This window comes from Taudactylus pleione, unplaced genomic scaffold (genome assembly GCF_031769625.1).
Source record: "Taudactylus pleione unplaced genomic scaffold, aTauple2 ptg000093l, whole genome shotgun sequence".
Taxonomy (NCBI): domain Eukaryota; kingdom Metazoa; phylum Chordata; class Amphibia; order Anura; family Myobatrachidae; genus Taudactylus; species Taudactylus pleione.
This window is the reverse complement of record NW_028284495.1, coordinates 37450880-37465253: the sequence shown is the minus strand read 5'-3', so window position 1 is coordinate 37465253 and position 14374 is coordinate 37450880. Positions and strand designations below refer to the sequence as shown.

Here is a 14374-nt window from a genome sequence, read left to right as displayed (position 1 = left end):
CTACTTGGGGGGTATGGACTGCAAAACGTAGAAGGGACAGTGCCGTTCTACGTTGGGAGCAGGGTGCCCGTGCTTTGTGACAATAGGGTTACCCACATGGCCGATTATTTGAGTACCTGGGTATGGGCTGCAAATGTATATGCAGTTGCGGTGCTGTTTGGATGGCTCCGGTGGGAGTCTCAGTACTGTTAAGGTGCATACACACTAGACGATATGCTCCCTGAGCGATATCGTCTAGTGTGTCCCCGGCAGGCTGTGCTCAATGTCGTTCATGACATTGAGCACAGCCGCTGAACAATATCATTAGCGATATCGTTCAGCGCCGGGCTCTCTCACCCATTCCCTGACATGCAGCAACCTGACGAGGTCGTCAGGTTGGCCTGCATGTCAGCCCGATGAACGAGGATGACGAACGACCCGCGGGAACGCACGTCGTTGTCATCGTTCATCTTTTTTGTGTTAAAAATGGACGATAAAGTGGACGACTGAACGATATCGTTATCGTTCAGTCGTCCACTTTAATCGCCCAGTGTGTACGCACCATTAGAGAAGGGTGCTATTTTACAAACAATCGCTTCTCCACAGCATACAAAATCACAGCTGCGATTGCATCACCGTACATCACATTTGTCAATCTTGTGATCCAAGATGGATCACAAAGTGCATCGTATAGTGGGCCTGATTCAGAGATGTATGCCACCACAGCTGCAAATTGTTACGCAGCAGCTGTACAGAAATATGCAAATGTCACAGTTACCAGGATTTGTATCAGGGTTAGGAAAAGAAAAAAAATGTCCAACCCTTGTTAGAAAGCATTAAAACCTGATTAATCAAGGTTTCTAATGCATAGCAATGTTTCACTGTATTAATATAATATGCAGGATTCAAATTATTTTAATTAAAACATTAATGCAAATAAAACTGGTTTAAACAATGTTTTGATTTTTTCGATCCGTTTTGTATTGAAACACCTACTGGCAGCTGTGCAAATCTAAGTGACTGCATGCAAAGACGCATCATCGGTCACAGATCAGTCGATAATCGGCCTTCTAAGTAACCCTAAAGGTCGCGCAGGAATTGAGACGACGGATCCACTTTTTCTGCGTACGGGATCGCAGGATGAGATGCCCTGAAGCATATTTGTAATTGTAACACTTTGCTTTCTGTTTGTAACAAGGTCGCAATTGTATCTGTATCCAAGATACACTTGAAAACAAATTGACTAGATTGATTATCTGTAGTTCAGTGTTGATGTCTGAATCATTATTAGCGGATAATAGCCACACACACTTTACCACGAGCTACAATTGTATTTCTCCACACCTCTTACATAGTAAGCTAATTTGGACAGGGCAATCTTTACCTTCTGCTTCATGTAATTGAGTGTTGTTTGTATCCTGAACCTCCATGTGCCGAGCTACCTAATATGTTGGTGCTATATCAAATGATAATAATGACATCACCATTCACCTATATATATTTTCAATTAGTGTGCATGCAACATAATAAATGACCTAGCCCAGTGGTTCCCAAACTGTGTGCCGTGGCACCCTGGGGTGCCTCGGGACACTTGCAGAGGTGCCTCTGGTTGGTGGTTCAGCACCAAATCAAATTATGGTCAATGTAATGTAAATTTGTGGGCAAACAAGTGCAAACCTGTCCACAACTACATAACTGAACATATGGATAACAGTTAAGCACAATTTACTTTAAATCATTTTTTTCTGAATTTCTCAATAACAAAATTAAACTTAGGGGTGCTGTGAAAACAATGCTGATACTCTAGGGTGTCGTGATTCAAAAAAGTTTGGGAACCACTGACCTAGCCTTATTTGTAACTGATTTACAGCTGCACCACTACCTAAAAGTTTTTACTAACCTTTTCAATCATCTAGGTAGAGGGGGCGCTATGTTGGGTCTTCTCGCAGAACCAGCCAAAAACCAGGGGGGGAGGAGGAGACATTTTATTTACCAGTACTGTATTTCATAATATATTTATGTATACAATTATAATCTTACATTGCACAACTCAGCATGCTTACTTCCACTGTGGTATACTAACTTGATTTAGGATCAATTTCAGTCACCCCGAGGCTCAGACTAGGTGAGAGAGTAAGTTATGTTATGTGTAACTTGTATCTCCAACTGTCTCTCTGCCATTTCTTCCTGGATGTCCCAGCGATTTCTCAAACTTAATATGTCTAAGACTGCGCTGATCGTCTTCCCACCCTCCCACATAACCTCATTTCCCACTATTTCTTTAACAATAGACGGCATAACTCTCATATCTAGTCCCAAAGTGCGTTGTCTTAGTCATCCTGGACCTCTCCTTCAAACCACAAATTCAGAACCTCTCAGTCCTGTCATTTCCATCTCAGGAATATTTCCAAGATCAGACCCTTTCTCACACAGGATGCCACCAACACCCTCATACATTCACTGGTCATCTCCAGATTGGACTACTCTAACCTCCTGCTATCTGGCCTCCACAATTCCCATCTTTCTCTCCAGTCTGTCCTCAATGCTGCTCTCAGCTCATTTTCCTCTCAAAACACTCCACTTCTGCCTCCCCTCTCCTACAAGCCCTCCACTGGCTCCCCTTCCCTTTCAGAATCCAATTCAAGGTTCTCACACTCACAAAGCCCTCAGCCATTCCTCTCCCACTTACATCTCTAATCTCATCTCCCTTCACTCTTCTATCCGCCCTCTTCGTTCACCTAATACACGCCGCCTTTCATGCCAATTGATTACTTCCACTCCCGCCTCCAAGTTTTTACCCGTGCTGCTCCCCACCTTTGGAGCTCCCTCTCCCCATCAGACTCTGCACCTCTCTACAATCATTCAAACAAGCTCTTAAGACCCACTACTTCATTAAAGCCTTCCAGCTCTCATCCTAACTTGCTGCTACATCTTCCTCCCCGCCTACCCCATCTGTGTCACTCCTATTTGTCTGCCCCTTTCTTTTAGAATGTAAGCTCTTTCAAGCAGGGCCCTCTACCCTCTTGTGCTTCTCCCTACTGTATTTTCATTTATCTCTTACTCCCCACTAGGGCAGCTAACACTTAGCTGCTTCTGTGGGTGTAAACATCGCTAATATATAGCTATGTTTATTATCCGTGTCCTGCATTGTATTGTAAATCGCTGGTTACTTATTTGTTTATGTACTTTGTAAGGTGCTGCAGAACACTTGTGGCGCCATATAAATGATAATAGGTGGTAGTGCAGCTTTAATGTGCACAGGCATAGGTAAAACCCAAGCAAAAATAATTTCGCGAAATATTGTAACCTAAACCAAACAATACAGTGCATTCGGAGAGTTTGCAAAAATCTAAAAAAAAAAACTTTTTACACATGGTCATTATGGGGTATTGTGTGTAGAATTTTGAGGACAAAAATTAACCTATTCCATTTTGGAATGAGGCTGTAACATAACAAATTGTGGAAAAAGTGAAGCGCTGTGAATACTTTCCGGATGCACTGTATGTCATTGTAATGGTATCTGGTGTATGGGGGGACACGATGGGGGTCATTATCAGTGCAAATTTGTAATCCAAGAAAGGTGAGTTGTTTTGATATTTATATACATGTGTGGTTGTTGTCATTCATAAACATGACTCATTGTTTGCAACTACTGTTCCTATTCCTCTCAGATAATGAACCCTGGCCTCACTCCTCCAATTATGGTCCCTGCCTCCATCCTACAGGATTCTTTTTGATATAGGGGTCGATTTAATTAACAGTGAGGAGGAGCAAGTTGCAATGTCAGCTGATCTCGTCCTGGACTTGCATTCTTTCTACACAGCCCGCTGGGGTTGTGAACAAAAAGCCGCAAGTTAGGAGCTAATGTAAGAGTGCGGCATATTACCGCATGTATTCACTGGGCAAGCTGCCTCGTGGCTAACTGAATCTACCTCATACAGTCCCCAGTGCCTGTTCTCGCTCAAATAACCAGGTTCCTATCCTTATGTCATAGTACCTAATCTCCCCAGAACAGCTTCCTGCCCTTGTCTGCCAAGTGTCTGACCGCAGCTGGGTGGGAGGCCCGAAGATGGGTTAGGATGCGGTTTCCATTAGGGGGTATTGCCTCAGTTCTGTCTACCCCATGAGCAAGGTGGGTAAGGTTCTCCACACTTGCTGTGGTGGAGATGCAGGGGTGAAGCGGTAGATCGAAGGCTCCAAAGTGCAGCCCAGTCAGGGGACCATATTGTAGCAGGGGGCAGACTGTGTGTGGCTTAGACTTATGAATCTAGGTGTTCAACAGTTGTACTTATACATACAAATTATTAGTTATGCAAGTTACGTGTATATATAGAAAACATTTTACATTTCTTTGCACCAGTGTTCATCTGCTCTGATGGACGTCAATTTTAAAATAAAAAATACTGTTCACTCTAAATGTAGGCCAGTTGCTGTATACACAGTACAGCAATATATTTACTGACACACATGAAAACTGTGAAACAGATGTACAAAAGTACATTAATACAATAGTTTTTATTTTTATTTTCGTACATGTTTTAAGCTTCTACATGAATTTACTGTCCTAATATTAAAGTGTAACTTCAGAGGTCTGCACGGACACCAAAACCAGGTCCTTTTGGAGGTTCAGACAGAGAGGTGAGTCCTCCAGCAGGCTCACACGAGAAGCGTCCATTCCTAAAAGTAAATGAAATGGAGAACATAAATATTAGATGATCGAACAACTTAACATTTATATTAGGCAATAGCTTTAAGCATCTCACAAATAGGGTAAGACCGGGATTGACAAATCCCGGTCACCATGGATTTTAGTCCTGGCGACCAAGTTTTGCAAAGGTCCTCCCTCCCCCCCCATGACGTCTCTCCAATAGTTCTGAGGTGCAGCGGACGCAGGATCAGGGCTTAAGGTAAGTATTCGTGCGTGTGTGTGTGCGTGCGTGCGTCACTATTACATGGGGCGTACTACTGGGGGCACTTTTACATGGGGCGTACTACTGGGGGCACTTTTACATGGGGCGTACTACTGGGGGCACTTTTACATGGGGCGTACTACTGGGGGCACTTTTACGAGGGCACTACTAATGGGGGCACTTTTACAGGGGAATTACTATTGGGAGCACTAATACAGGAAGCATTACTTTTGGGGGCACCATTACAGGCGCTGGAATGGGCATGTTGCAGAATCTGATGACCAGTAAAGAGGCATGTGTGGTGATTTGATGGCATGTGGGGAGGTTGAGGGGCACTGAAAGGGCGTGTACAAGCTTTCATATATTTTGGTAATGGACGATGGTCTGGCTCCTAAACTTTTAAGATGGCTCCTAGATTTTACAAAAATTTGTCGAGCCCTGGGGTAAGAGGTTTTAGAAGGCTGCATTAGTTAACAGGAACTTTGGCCACTGTGTAATATATTAATAGTATTTTCAAATCTGTCTTAAATAGCAGCAAAAGTGCTACTTCCAAATTTTGAGCATGTGAATGCAGTTTACAGAAAACCACTTCTGCACAGTGTATTTTAGTAGAATGTGCCAGTTGTATTTTCTGGTGACATGTGGATACACCAAGTTTTGAGTTCTGACAGAACCACGGTTCTCTAGCACTGTCCAACTTTCAAGCTCTTAAGGGATTTTACATGTAGGATTACAATTTACTTCTCCAGAAACACAGGTTAAGTAATGTTATGCATTTATGTAAAATAGCACCTAATTAGTTTCAAGGGGAAAAAAGGTAACTGGTAAGGCTACCTTTATTAAAGTGGATGTCCATGAAGTGTGTGTTATTATAAAGATATTTTTCTCATTTAAACCTATAACCCATATTGTTTCAGTATTCACCCCATGTCCCACAAGTATATATGATCTTCTCAGTAATCAATTTTTCCCCTGATAAGAACAACGGACACACACCCATGTCAGATTTTTACAATGGGTTGGCATTGCAGTGTGTACATGCCCCATTTTGCACGTTGTAGTATAGCTACAGGTCCCTGCATGATTGGGAAAAGAGGTGCATAGTGTTTTCTAAAATTAGGACATGGTTGTATTGCGCAAATCATCATTTCACATTTACTTATGTATGAGTGCACATTTCCTTTCAGCAATATGCGTGTACATTCATAAATGTCTTCAGACCTGTGGTAAATGTGACCTGAATAATGTGGCCAGAAGTTACTAACAAAAGTAAGTCACAGTACAAAGTTTTCACACAAAGTTGGGAGCTGATTGGCTGGAGCACCATTTATCATACACAGTGAAATGCATCACTTTTTTTTGGTGATAAAACTCGTTAGTAAATGGGGGCCAATATATGATAATACATAATGTGGCTTTATGTTACCTTGGTCCAGGATTAGGTGATTTCCCAGCCCTCAAGTCATCAATTATGCTTTCAATATCCTTTGGCACAAGGTCCTCCTGCAAAAGTAATACATATTAAGATTATGTGGATTGATTATCTGGAATGCATTGGATTTAGGTAATGCACCATGCCTGAAATATATACCGCCTGGCATTCCTCTACTAAATAAAGTTTAGCACTGCTCCTCACAATGACTATAGAATGTTTCCTGATAAAACATCCCATATCTGTAGTATATTTCAATATCAAGTGTTAAGTTGAATGAATAGTAGTCTTAGGTAGTTATAATGAAGCACAGTGGTTATAAAATATATAGCAGTTTTTGTAGAGACATGGGATAGCACCTAGAGACATGTTACCTGGGAGGAAGTTGACCAGGTCATTAATTCCCGCTCCACAAGTCTAGGTGCTGGAAACCTAATATAAGGTACTGACCAGGTGGTATTGGTGCCCCTCGTTCTTCACAAATTTTATCCCGCAGTATCCCCTCTCTGCTGGAGGGAACTCACAAACAGGTGCGCTGATTCATATCTGGTGGGATTGCTCCCTAATAACTTCATCCTGGCATAAAATAATAGTTTTGGCTTAAAAGACCCACATGAATTGGCTTGGGAGGCGGATATAGGTGAAACCCTAGATAGTGAGGATTGGGTTGATATCTCTTCTAACGTAGCTTCTAGCTCCATATGTGTACGTATAAAACAAAAGGCTTATAAACTCTTTTACAGATCTTGTTCCTGGATGCTTCAAATCTGTGTTGGAGATGTAGCACTGATATCTATATTTTTAATAGGGTGCAGAGTGTCTGTTAAATCTGCCTCCGTATATTTTAATCATCAATCATTTCATACAGTCATACTGTATGTGCAATTGTTAATTATAATTTGCCTTTTTCATAACTAGAAAACAGAAATTGTAGGTAAATCTCAATGTATTTCTTCTAGCTGACAGAACATTTTATAAACAAGTAGAATTAAGTATCTGTAGGAACATACAGACTACAGTAAATCAAAAGGAATTTTGTCACCGAGAAGCTCATCCCATATAAAAGTTACAAGGGTCATAATGGCAGATGATTCAGGTGTGTACACACCAGACAAACACATTGAAATTGTAGTAGTTACAAAATAAGATTTTATAGTTTCATCTGTATTTTATTCTTAATATAGAGGTCATCCATTGCCCCATCCCAATTACTGCTGGCTGGACTCCTTCACAGTCCTAAATCTCTACTCGCCTCTCACTGACTATCACATAGTTCTGGGAGCAGCGTTTTTCCCTTGTCTATCCTGATAATCCACTGACTCAGCTTTATCCTCTGTGAAGTGATGCTGCTCTCCAGCATGGGGTAAACAGAAGCACACAACACTAATTTACTGAATAGTTTTCATGAGCTACTAATGTACAGTAATTACCAAGTGCTGATACTTAAAAGTTGTGTATTCCATAATTGACAATAATGTAAATTAAGAGAATTGGTACTTTTAGGAACACATGACCAGTAACTTTCTGGCTGGGCACAGGTAATACCCCAAGTGGGCATAGAAATATTTTCAGACTTTGGGGCATATTTATAAAGATTTCCTGACAGCCCCCCCCCCTCCCCCCACACACAGAAAATTATGTAGAGACTCCGGTTTCTGCAAAATGTTGTGTTTCCCTGCCATTTCCTGATAGCCAAATACAGGAGATCTTACAGAAATATCCGGCAGAATGCTAATTAACACTGCAGCCTGCAGTCCCCATTATTATTATTAATAAGTATTACAGTCTGACTCCTATGCACTAAACTCCATTTGGCCCTGTTGGTTTATGCCATCCTCAGAATACGTAAATCGCTTTATGCAGAAACGGACACTGTGCACATGCGAAGTGGCAGACTCCTCCAATATGGCCAGTATTTATTTAACAAGAACAGCGGTTATCGCAAGCACGCTCCCTGCAAGTTACATTTAGTACATAAAAGGGTATTTTTATTAAAAACAAAAGACAGTCGCAATACGGACCATTAATAATTGCGGCACTGCAACTATTACTAATACATAGGCCCCTTTGGTTCTAAAGTATATTTTATCTACAGAATTTTTTTTTTATTTTTTTATTTGGTCATGTTTGTGACCTTTAAATATTAATTCTAGCCTGTTATTGTAAATTGATAGCATTGTCTGCCCACACTTTCCTTTCTGAAAGATTTTAAGGTTTTTCACACCAAATTTGTTGTCGTAGTATTTACTTGCATAAGTATTATGCAGAAGGAGCCATCTTTTATCTTGCATGCATGTATACCTTCTCCATACAAACACCATCTGCACATTTAAAACCCTTAAAGTCTCACTGTACCGCTTTGAGATTATGTGGATTATCTAACTAGTAACGCAGCAACAATCTAAATGTAGATATACATTAACCATACACTTTGGTTGCTAGCACATCCTTGCAAAGATTAAAAAAAAAAAACCCTACTGATCAATGACACAGCCTCAAAAATCAGTTCCTTCATTAACAGATTTTCTTCGACAGCCACAGGGGACACTGTAACTCAGTACTGTAGGGTATAGACAGTGTAGAATTTAATAAATGTGACTGGCTCCTCCCCCGGCAAGAATTGTGCCTCGAGGGAGCCGGTTCCCTGGGCATCAGCTTAGGCCAATTATGCATTCCTTTTTCTTTTTACATTGATCACACAGGCAAGTCAGTTAGCCCCCCGTCTGCCAGCGTCGTTGAAGCCAGCCCGAGGGACCAGCCGCCGCTGCCTTCAGCGTGTATCCGGATCCCAATTCTCATGGTGCTGCAGGGTTCCGCTGTAGCTGCTCGCGGCTGGGTCCGAGTGACCCCTCACCACCGCACAATCCGGCGGCACAGCTGGCGAGTATGGCCAGCCTTCCCGGTCACACAGGAGGCTGGCAGTACGGTTTTCTCACAGCTTAAAGCTGTGTATGTGGGCGGCCATATCTGGCCAGAGGTCACAAGGGGGGCAGAGCTTCTTCACTTCAGAGGCAGGTTAGACAGGGAAAGTGCGCTTTTCCCACGCAGCACACCAGGTCTTCTTCCAGTCACTGCTGATTCACCATCTTCATCCTCCATTCAGCTTCTGGTACAGTGAGTGCAGTTGGGGGGAGATTTGGTGGATTTGGGGAGCCATTAATTAGGGGAGGGGGTTGTGTAACACTCATCTCTCTATTGCTGTGCTTAGCTGCTCTATTTGTTTTCTCCTCGCTGTCACTGTTTGCCTGTGGGTTTATTGGTTGCCGTTATTGTCCTATGATGCATCGTGACAGGCAGGGGAGTAGCATCAAAAGCGTCACAAAAATTATATGCCTCTAAGAAGTGTAATGCTAAGTTCACTCAGGCTCACTCGGAGGGGGCTCTGTTGTGTGCTTCTTGTGATGGGGGGGACTCTGTCGTGCCTGCCCCTGTATAGGACCTTCCACCTCCTTGGGTTGCGTCTCTGACAGGTGTTATGTCGGATCTCTCTGCTGAGCTAGTAGATTCTTGCAGAGAGAGGGAGGAGTCTAGGACGCAGAGTTCTAGTTCAGGACCCTCATCGGTCTTGCAGACAGAACCGGCCTGGGTGCAAACTTGGGCTCTGTTAATGGAGGTCTCCTCCCAGAGTAGGGGGTTCCACCATAGCCCCCACCTAGAAACAGATCTATATTGGCGTTTTTGCAATCAGACGATTCTGATGAGGACCGTGTTTCTCAGGTAGAATTCCTACAGGACTCAGTTGAGGATGTGCTCGCATAAGAGGATGCACAGGAGTTGGAAGGCACTCAGGGGCTGGATGCTCTTATTCTTGCAGTGCGACAGGTGCTTAAGGTATCGGACGAGGAGTCTTCAACTCAGTCATGTCTTTTTGGCGTTACACAGAAAGTGTCTTACTTTTCCAGTTTCACAGGAGCTAGATGACCAGCTGGCCGCAGCTTGGAAAGATCGGGACAAGAAGTTCCAGATCTCTAAGCGTATTCTTTCCTCCTACCATTTTCCCACAGACAGCAGTGCTAGATGGGAGTCTCCCCCGCGAGTTGATTCATCAGTATCCAGACTATCTAAGAAAACTATGCTTCCGGTGCTGGGAGCAATTTTCCTGAAGGAGGCCTCTGATTGTAAGTTAGAGACTATGAAGTCCATTTATACGGTTGCAGGGGTTCTTCTCCGTCCTGCCTTGGTGCCGTTTTGGGTCAACAAGGTCAAGGAAAGGTGGGCTGAAGAGTTAGTCAGGGTCTTGCATGCTGGGACACAAAGGTCGGATCTTCTTACCCTGGCGGAGCACATTAGAGAGTCTTCCATATATCTGGGGCAGGCTTCTGGAGATATTGGGTTGCTTGGCTCTAGAATTTCAGCTTCGGCCATTACTGCACACCGGGCTCTTTGGCTCAATTCTTGTCAAGCAGACGCAGAGTACAAGAAAGCGGTGGAGGAGTTACCATTTTCCGGAGATATGCTCTTTGGTCCAGAACTGGACAAATGTATTTCTCAGGCCACTGGTGGCAGACCACTTTTCTACCGTCTTCCTCAGGTTCTACCACGGCTCCGTGGAGGTCTTACTCAAACTTCCTTTTGAGTCCCCACTAGATTTAGAAGTCGTGCAAGAGGATCTTCAATTGCGGCTAGAGGTAGAGGAGGTGCAGTCGCCCTCTCGTCGACAGGACCCCAAGCCTGTTGACAAGCCTGTGGCATTATGGGCTGCCGGCCCACCTGGGGGCCCTCACGGTGGGAGCTCGGCTTTCTCGTTTTCAAGACGTGGTCACAGACTTGCACAGATGTTTGGGTTCGGAATGTGGTCTCTCAGGGTTACCGAATAGACTTTGCGGTTCAACCTCCTCTTCGGTTTTTCACAACATGCCTTGCTTCCTCACTGGAAAAGGCGGAAGTGTTACAGCAGGCTGTCACAGGGCTTGATTCAGAGCCGGACGCTCTGAAAGAGCGCTCGCTCTGAATCAGGGCGTTTTTTTTTTGTTTTTTGGAGCGGCCTCCTATGGCGAGCGGCCATGATGATGGTCGCGATGGTCAAGACCATCGGGCTTGCGACGAGACCCTTCTGGTAGGGTCTCGTTCATCGCAAGCCCCAGAGAGCTTTCGGCTCTAACAGAGCCGGAAGCTCTCTCACTCGTGATGTCAATGGGGCCGCCCCCAAACGGCAAGCGTTCCCTCGGGAACACCTCCTTTTGGGCAGCCACCCCCCCGGCCCACCCACCAAACGGGGCGAGCTGTCACTCAACATCGACAGCTCGCTCCCTTTGGTGCGAGACCCGGAGCGACGGATTGCCCGTCGCTAGCCGGGTCTCGCTCATGTGCCACGACGGGGAGCCGGCTCCGTCGTGCGCATGCGCTGTGGGCCACCATCGACCTGGTTGCGAGTGCTCAGCGCTTGCGACCGGGTCTGAATCAGGCCCTCAGTACCATCCTCTACTGACGGTACTTCCTGAATGACAGCTCAGCGACAGGATTTCACTATGTAAACCCTGCCGCTGAGAGCTCATTGGCTGAAAGAGGTGAGCGTTCCACCTCTCATCCAATGAACGGTTCCCCACCATTGACTTCAATGGTGAGAACTGCGAAAGTAACCTTAAGTCTCCCCGATACGTGCTATGCATCTGTGTCATTGACATGACAGATGCATAGCATGGATCTGGGGGATCCGTGATACATGCATCTGTATAATGCACAAAATCTTTCGTGACCGATAGATTGGGGGAATATCGTTCCCTTCAGCTACCGGGGAGAGTTCAAAGGAGATTGCAAACCATCCCGTGTATGGGGGCCTTTTGCCTGCTAAAGTTATTCTAGAAACCAAATTAGAAAAGATGAATTAAAGAATAGAGGATTACAATGATATACTTACATAATAGTTATCATTAATTTGTACCATTGGTGCATTCACACAGGCGCCAAGACACTCAACCTCTGTCAGTGTGAACATCTTATCAGGAGTGGTCTCCCCCACATGTATGCCTGTTATCAGAAGACACAGTTAGCCTGCCTAACTTACTACATTTATACAACAGCAGCACCATAACATAGTAGCATTGTCAGTCTTTTTCTCTCCAGTACACATACATACTACATACTAAGTGTTTATATTTAAAAAAAAAAAATTGACTAATGTCATCTATACTGCACTTACAAGAAGTCAAATATATAGATTTAGAAGCAACTGAAACCTTCAAAGCTGCATACTGGCTCAATGGTGAATGCCGCTAATCAGTGGCAACTAACCCCTATGTCATGTATCTTGGCGGTAATAGATGAAGATACAATTGATAAGCACACCAAACGATACACTACCAATCTCTGCATGCTTGCTAAAGTATGCATAGCAAGAGAAATGGATGGCGACTAGTGGGCCAAATTTGGGAACTTGGCTTTCTTTGGTTAGTGAGGTTGCCGCACATGAAAAATATGTTTATACAGCCAGGAAAACAGTGCAGAAGTACTACGATATATGGGATAGATGGCTAGACTCGCCCTTTAACCGTACAGGGGCAGAGCTGTCAAGATTACATATGCCTATTTCTGGTGCAACATGATGGATGTATGTTTCTATATATGCAACAAGATTTATACTTTTCACTTTAAATACTCTTTTAGGACTAGATACTCATATTATATTAAGTCTATTGCTATCATCACTGTGATATGAGAACTAAGTTTTCATACTCCGTTTTGCTCCCATAAAAAATGTTATATGTGCTGTCTAATTTGGTAAGAACTGAGACCACACATGCATTATTATCTCTGTATCTTTCTTTCTTTTATTTTAATGTATACAATACTATACGAATGTTTTTCTTTCTTTTTTTTCTAATAATGTTTTTGGTGTTTGTTTATTTTTCTATGTTGTAAAATTTCAATACAAAATGTATTGAATTAAATCAGTGGCAACTAGTTAACTCTTTAAGTTGACTGTGAAGCTATTAAAATTGTACCACTATTTAAAAAAAAAAAAAAAGAAGACATTCATGTTATAGCTGCCGATTGAAGTATAAGTGTCACATATAACATTCACACTTTAAAAAGAAACAAGACTTACGGAGCTTCTTTTGGATAGCCTGTAGTATTGAATCAGAATCTCTAAGCATACAAGGTGTTGTTGTACAAATTTGAATGTGATATTTTCCTACTGGTTTCCTGTTGTACATGGTATAGAAAGTTGCCACTTCATATACCCGCATGGCAGGCATCTCCAATACTTCAGCCACCTGAAAAGACAGCAAAATTCACCTTAAAACAATCTTTTACAGTGCTGCCAACGTACTGTATTTATTTATACCAGGCGCCTTCGCCCTCTATGGTTCACTACAACGAAGCCTACCATACAGACAAATTTAAACTTAGTTTCTTTATTGCAAAAATACTGCATCTCTCTGCAAGACCAAGCCTGGATAAATTGCTTTTACACAGATCATCAAAAAATAAATGTACAAACCAAAGCCAGTGGTGTATGGAGCAGTCACAAGAGTTAAAATTGCGGGTTGGGTATGAAATGTTGAAATCCCGACCCCGGAAGCCTGACTATTGAAGATTCCGATGGAGGCTGGTAATTTTCATTGTACATATTATATTATTTCAAATAAACAGAAAGAGAAATTAAAAAAAAAAATTATCATACTACAGATGTGGTCTCATAATATTACAATACAAGCAATGCAATAATCACTAAGCTTGTACATAATACATTCAGTATTACATTTGAGAAGATAAAGTGAGTGGATGTCCAAGATAAGTATAAGGCAGATACACAACTTGAACACAGTAAGTTACTGTGGATCCATAAGCATTATATTTAGTAACCCCAAGGGTTATAATCTGCATATCTCACTCGTGTTAATGTCAGTACCAGATACAACATATGGCATTACTATCCTAATGCTCTGAGTGCTATTGAACACCATCTCCAGGGACAGGGTCCAACACCTTATCTGCTCACTCAGTATTAGCTTTATTATAGGCTGTGTCTAGCCAATTGTTCCATATACAGTTCAACTTCTCTGCATCTTTGGCTAGATAAACAAACTTTTCATGCACAAGTCTCATTACC

At 42.9% G+C, this 14374-nt stretch overlaps 1 protein-coding gene across 1 annotated transcript in view; it reads right to left on the bottom strand.

The window, feature by feature from the left end:
• Positions 1 to 4475: 4475 nt before the first annotated feature.
• NDUFV2 (NADH:ubiquinone oxidoreductase core subunit V2) overlaps positions 4476 to 14374 on the bottom strand; it is a 48505-nt gene continuing 38606 nt past the window's right edge. The window contains exons 5-8 of the mRNA XM_088469688.1: positions 13367 to 13535; positions 12179 to 12288; positions 6316 to 6392; positions 4476 to 4656 (exon numbers count right to left, since the gene is read on the bottom strand). Of these exons, the coding sequence (XP_088325814.1) occupies positions 4563 to 4656; positions 6316 to 6392; positions 12179 to 12288; positions 13367 to 13535 (450 nt within the window). The 3' untranslated portion in view covers positions 4476 to 4562. The remainder of the gene's footprint in view (positions 4657 to 6315; positions 6393 to 12178; positions 12289 to 13366; positions 13536 to 14374) is intronic.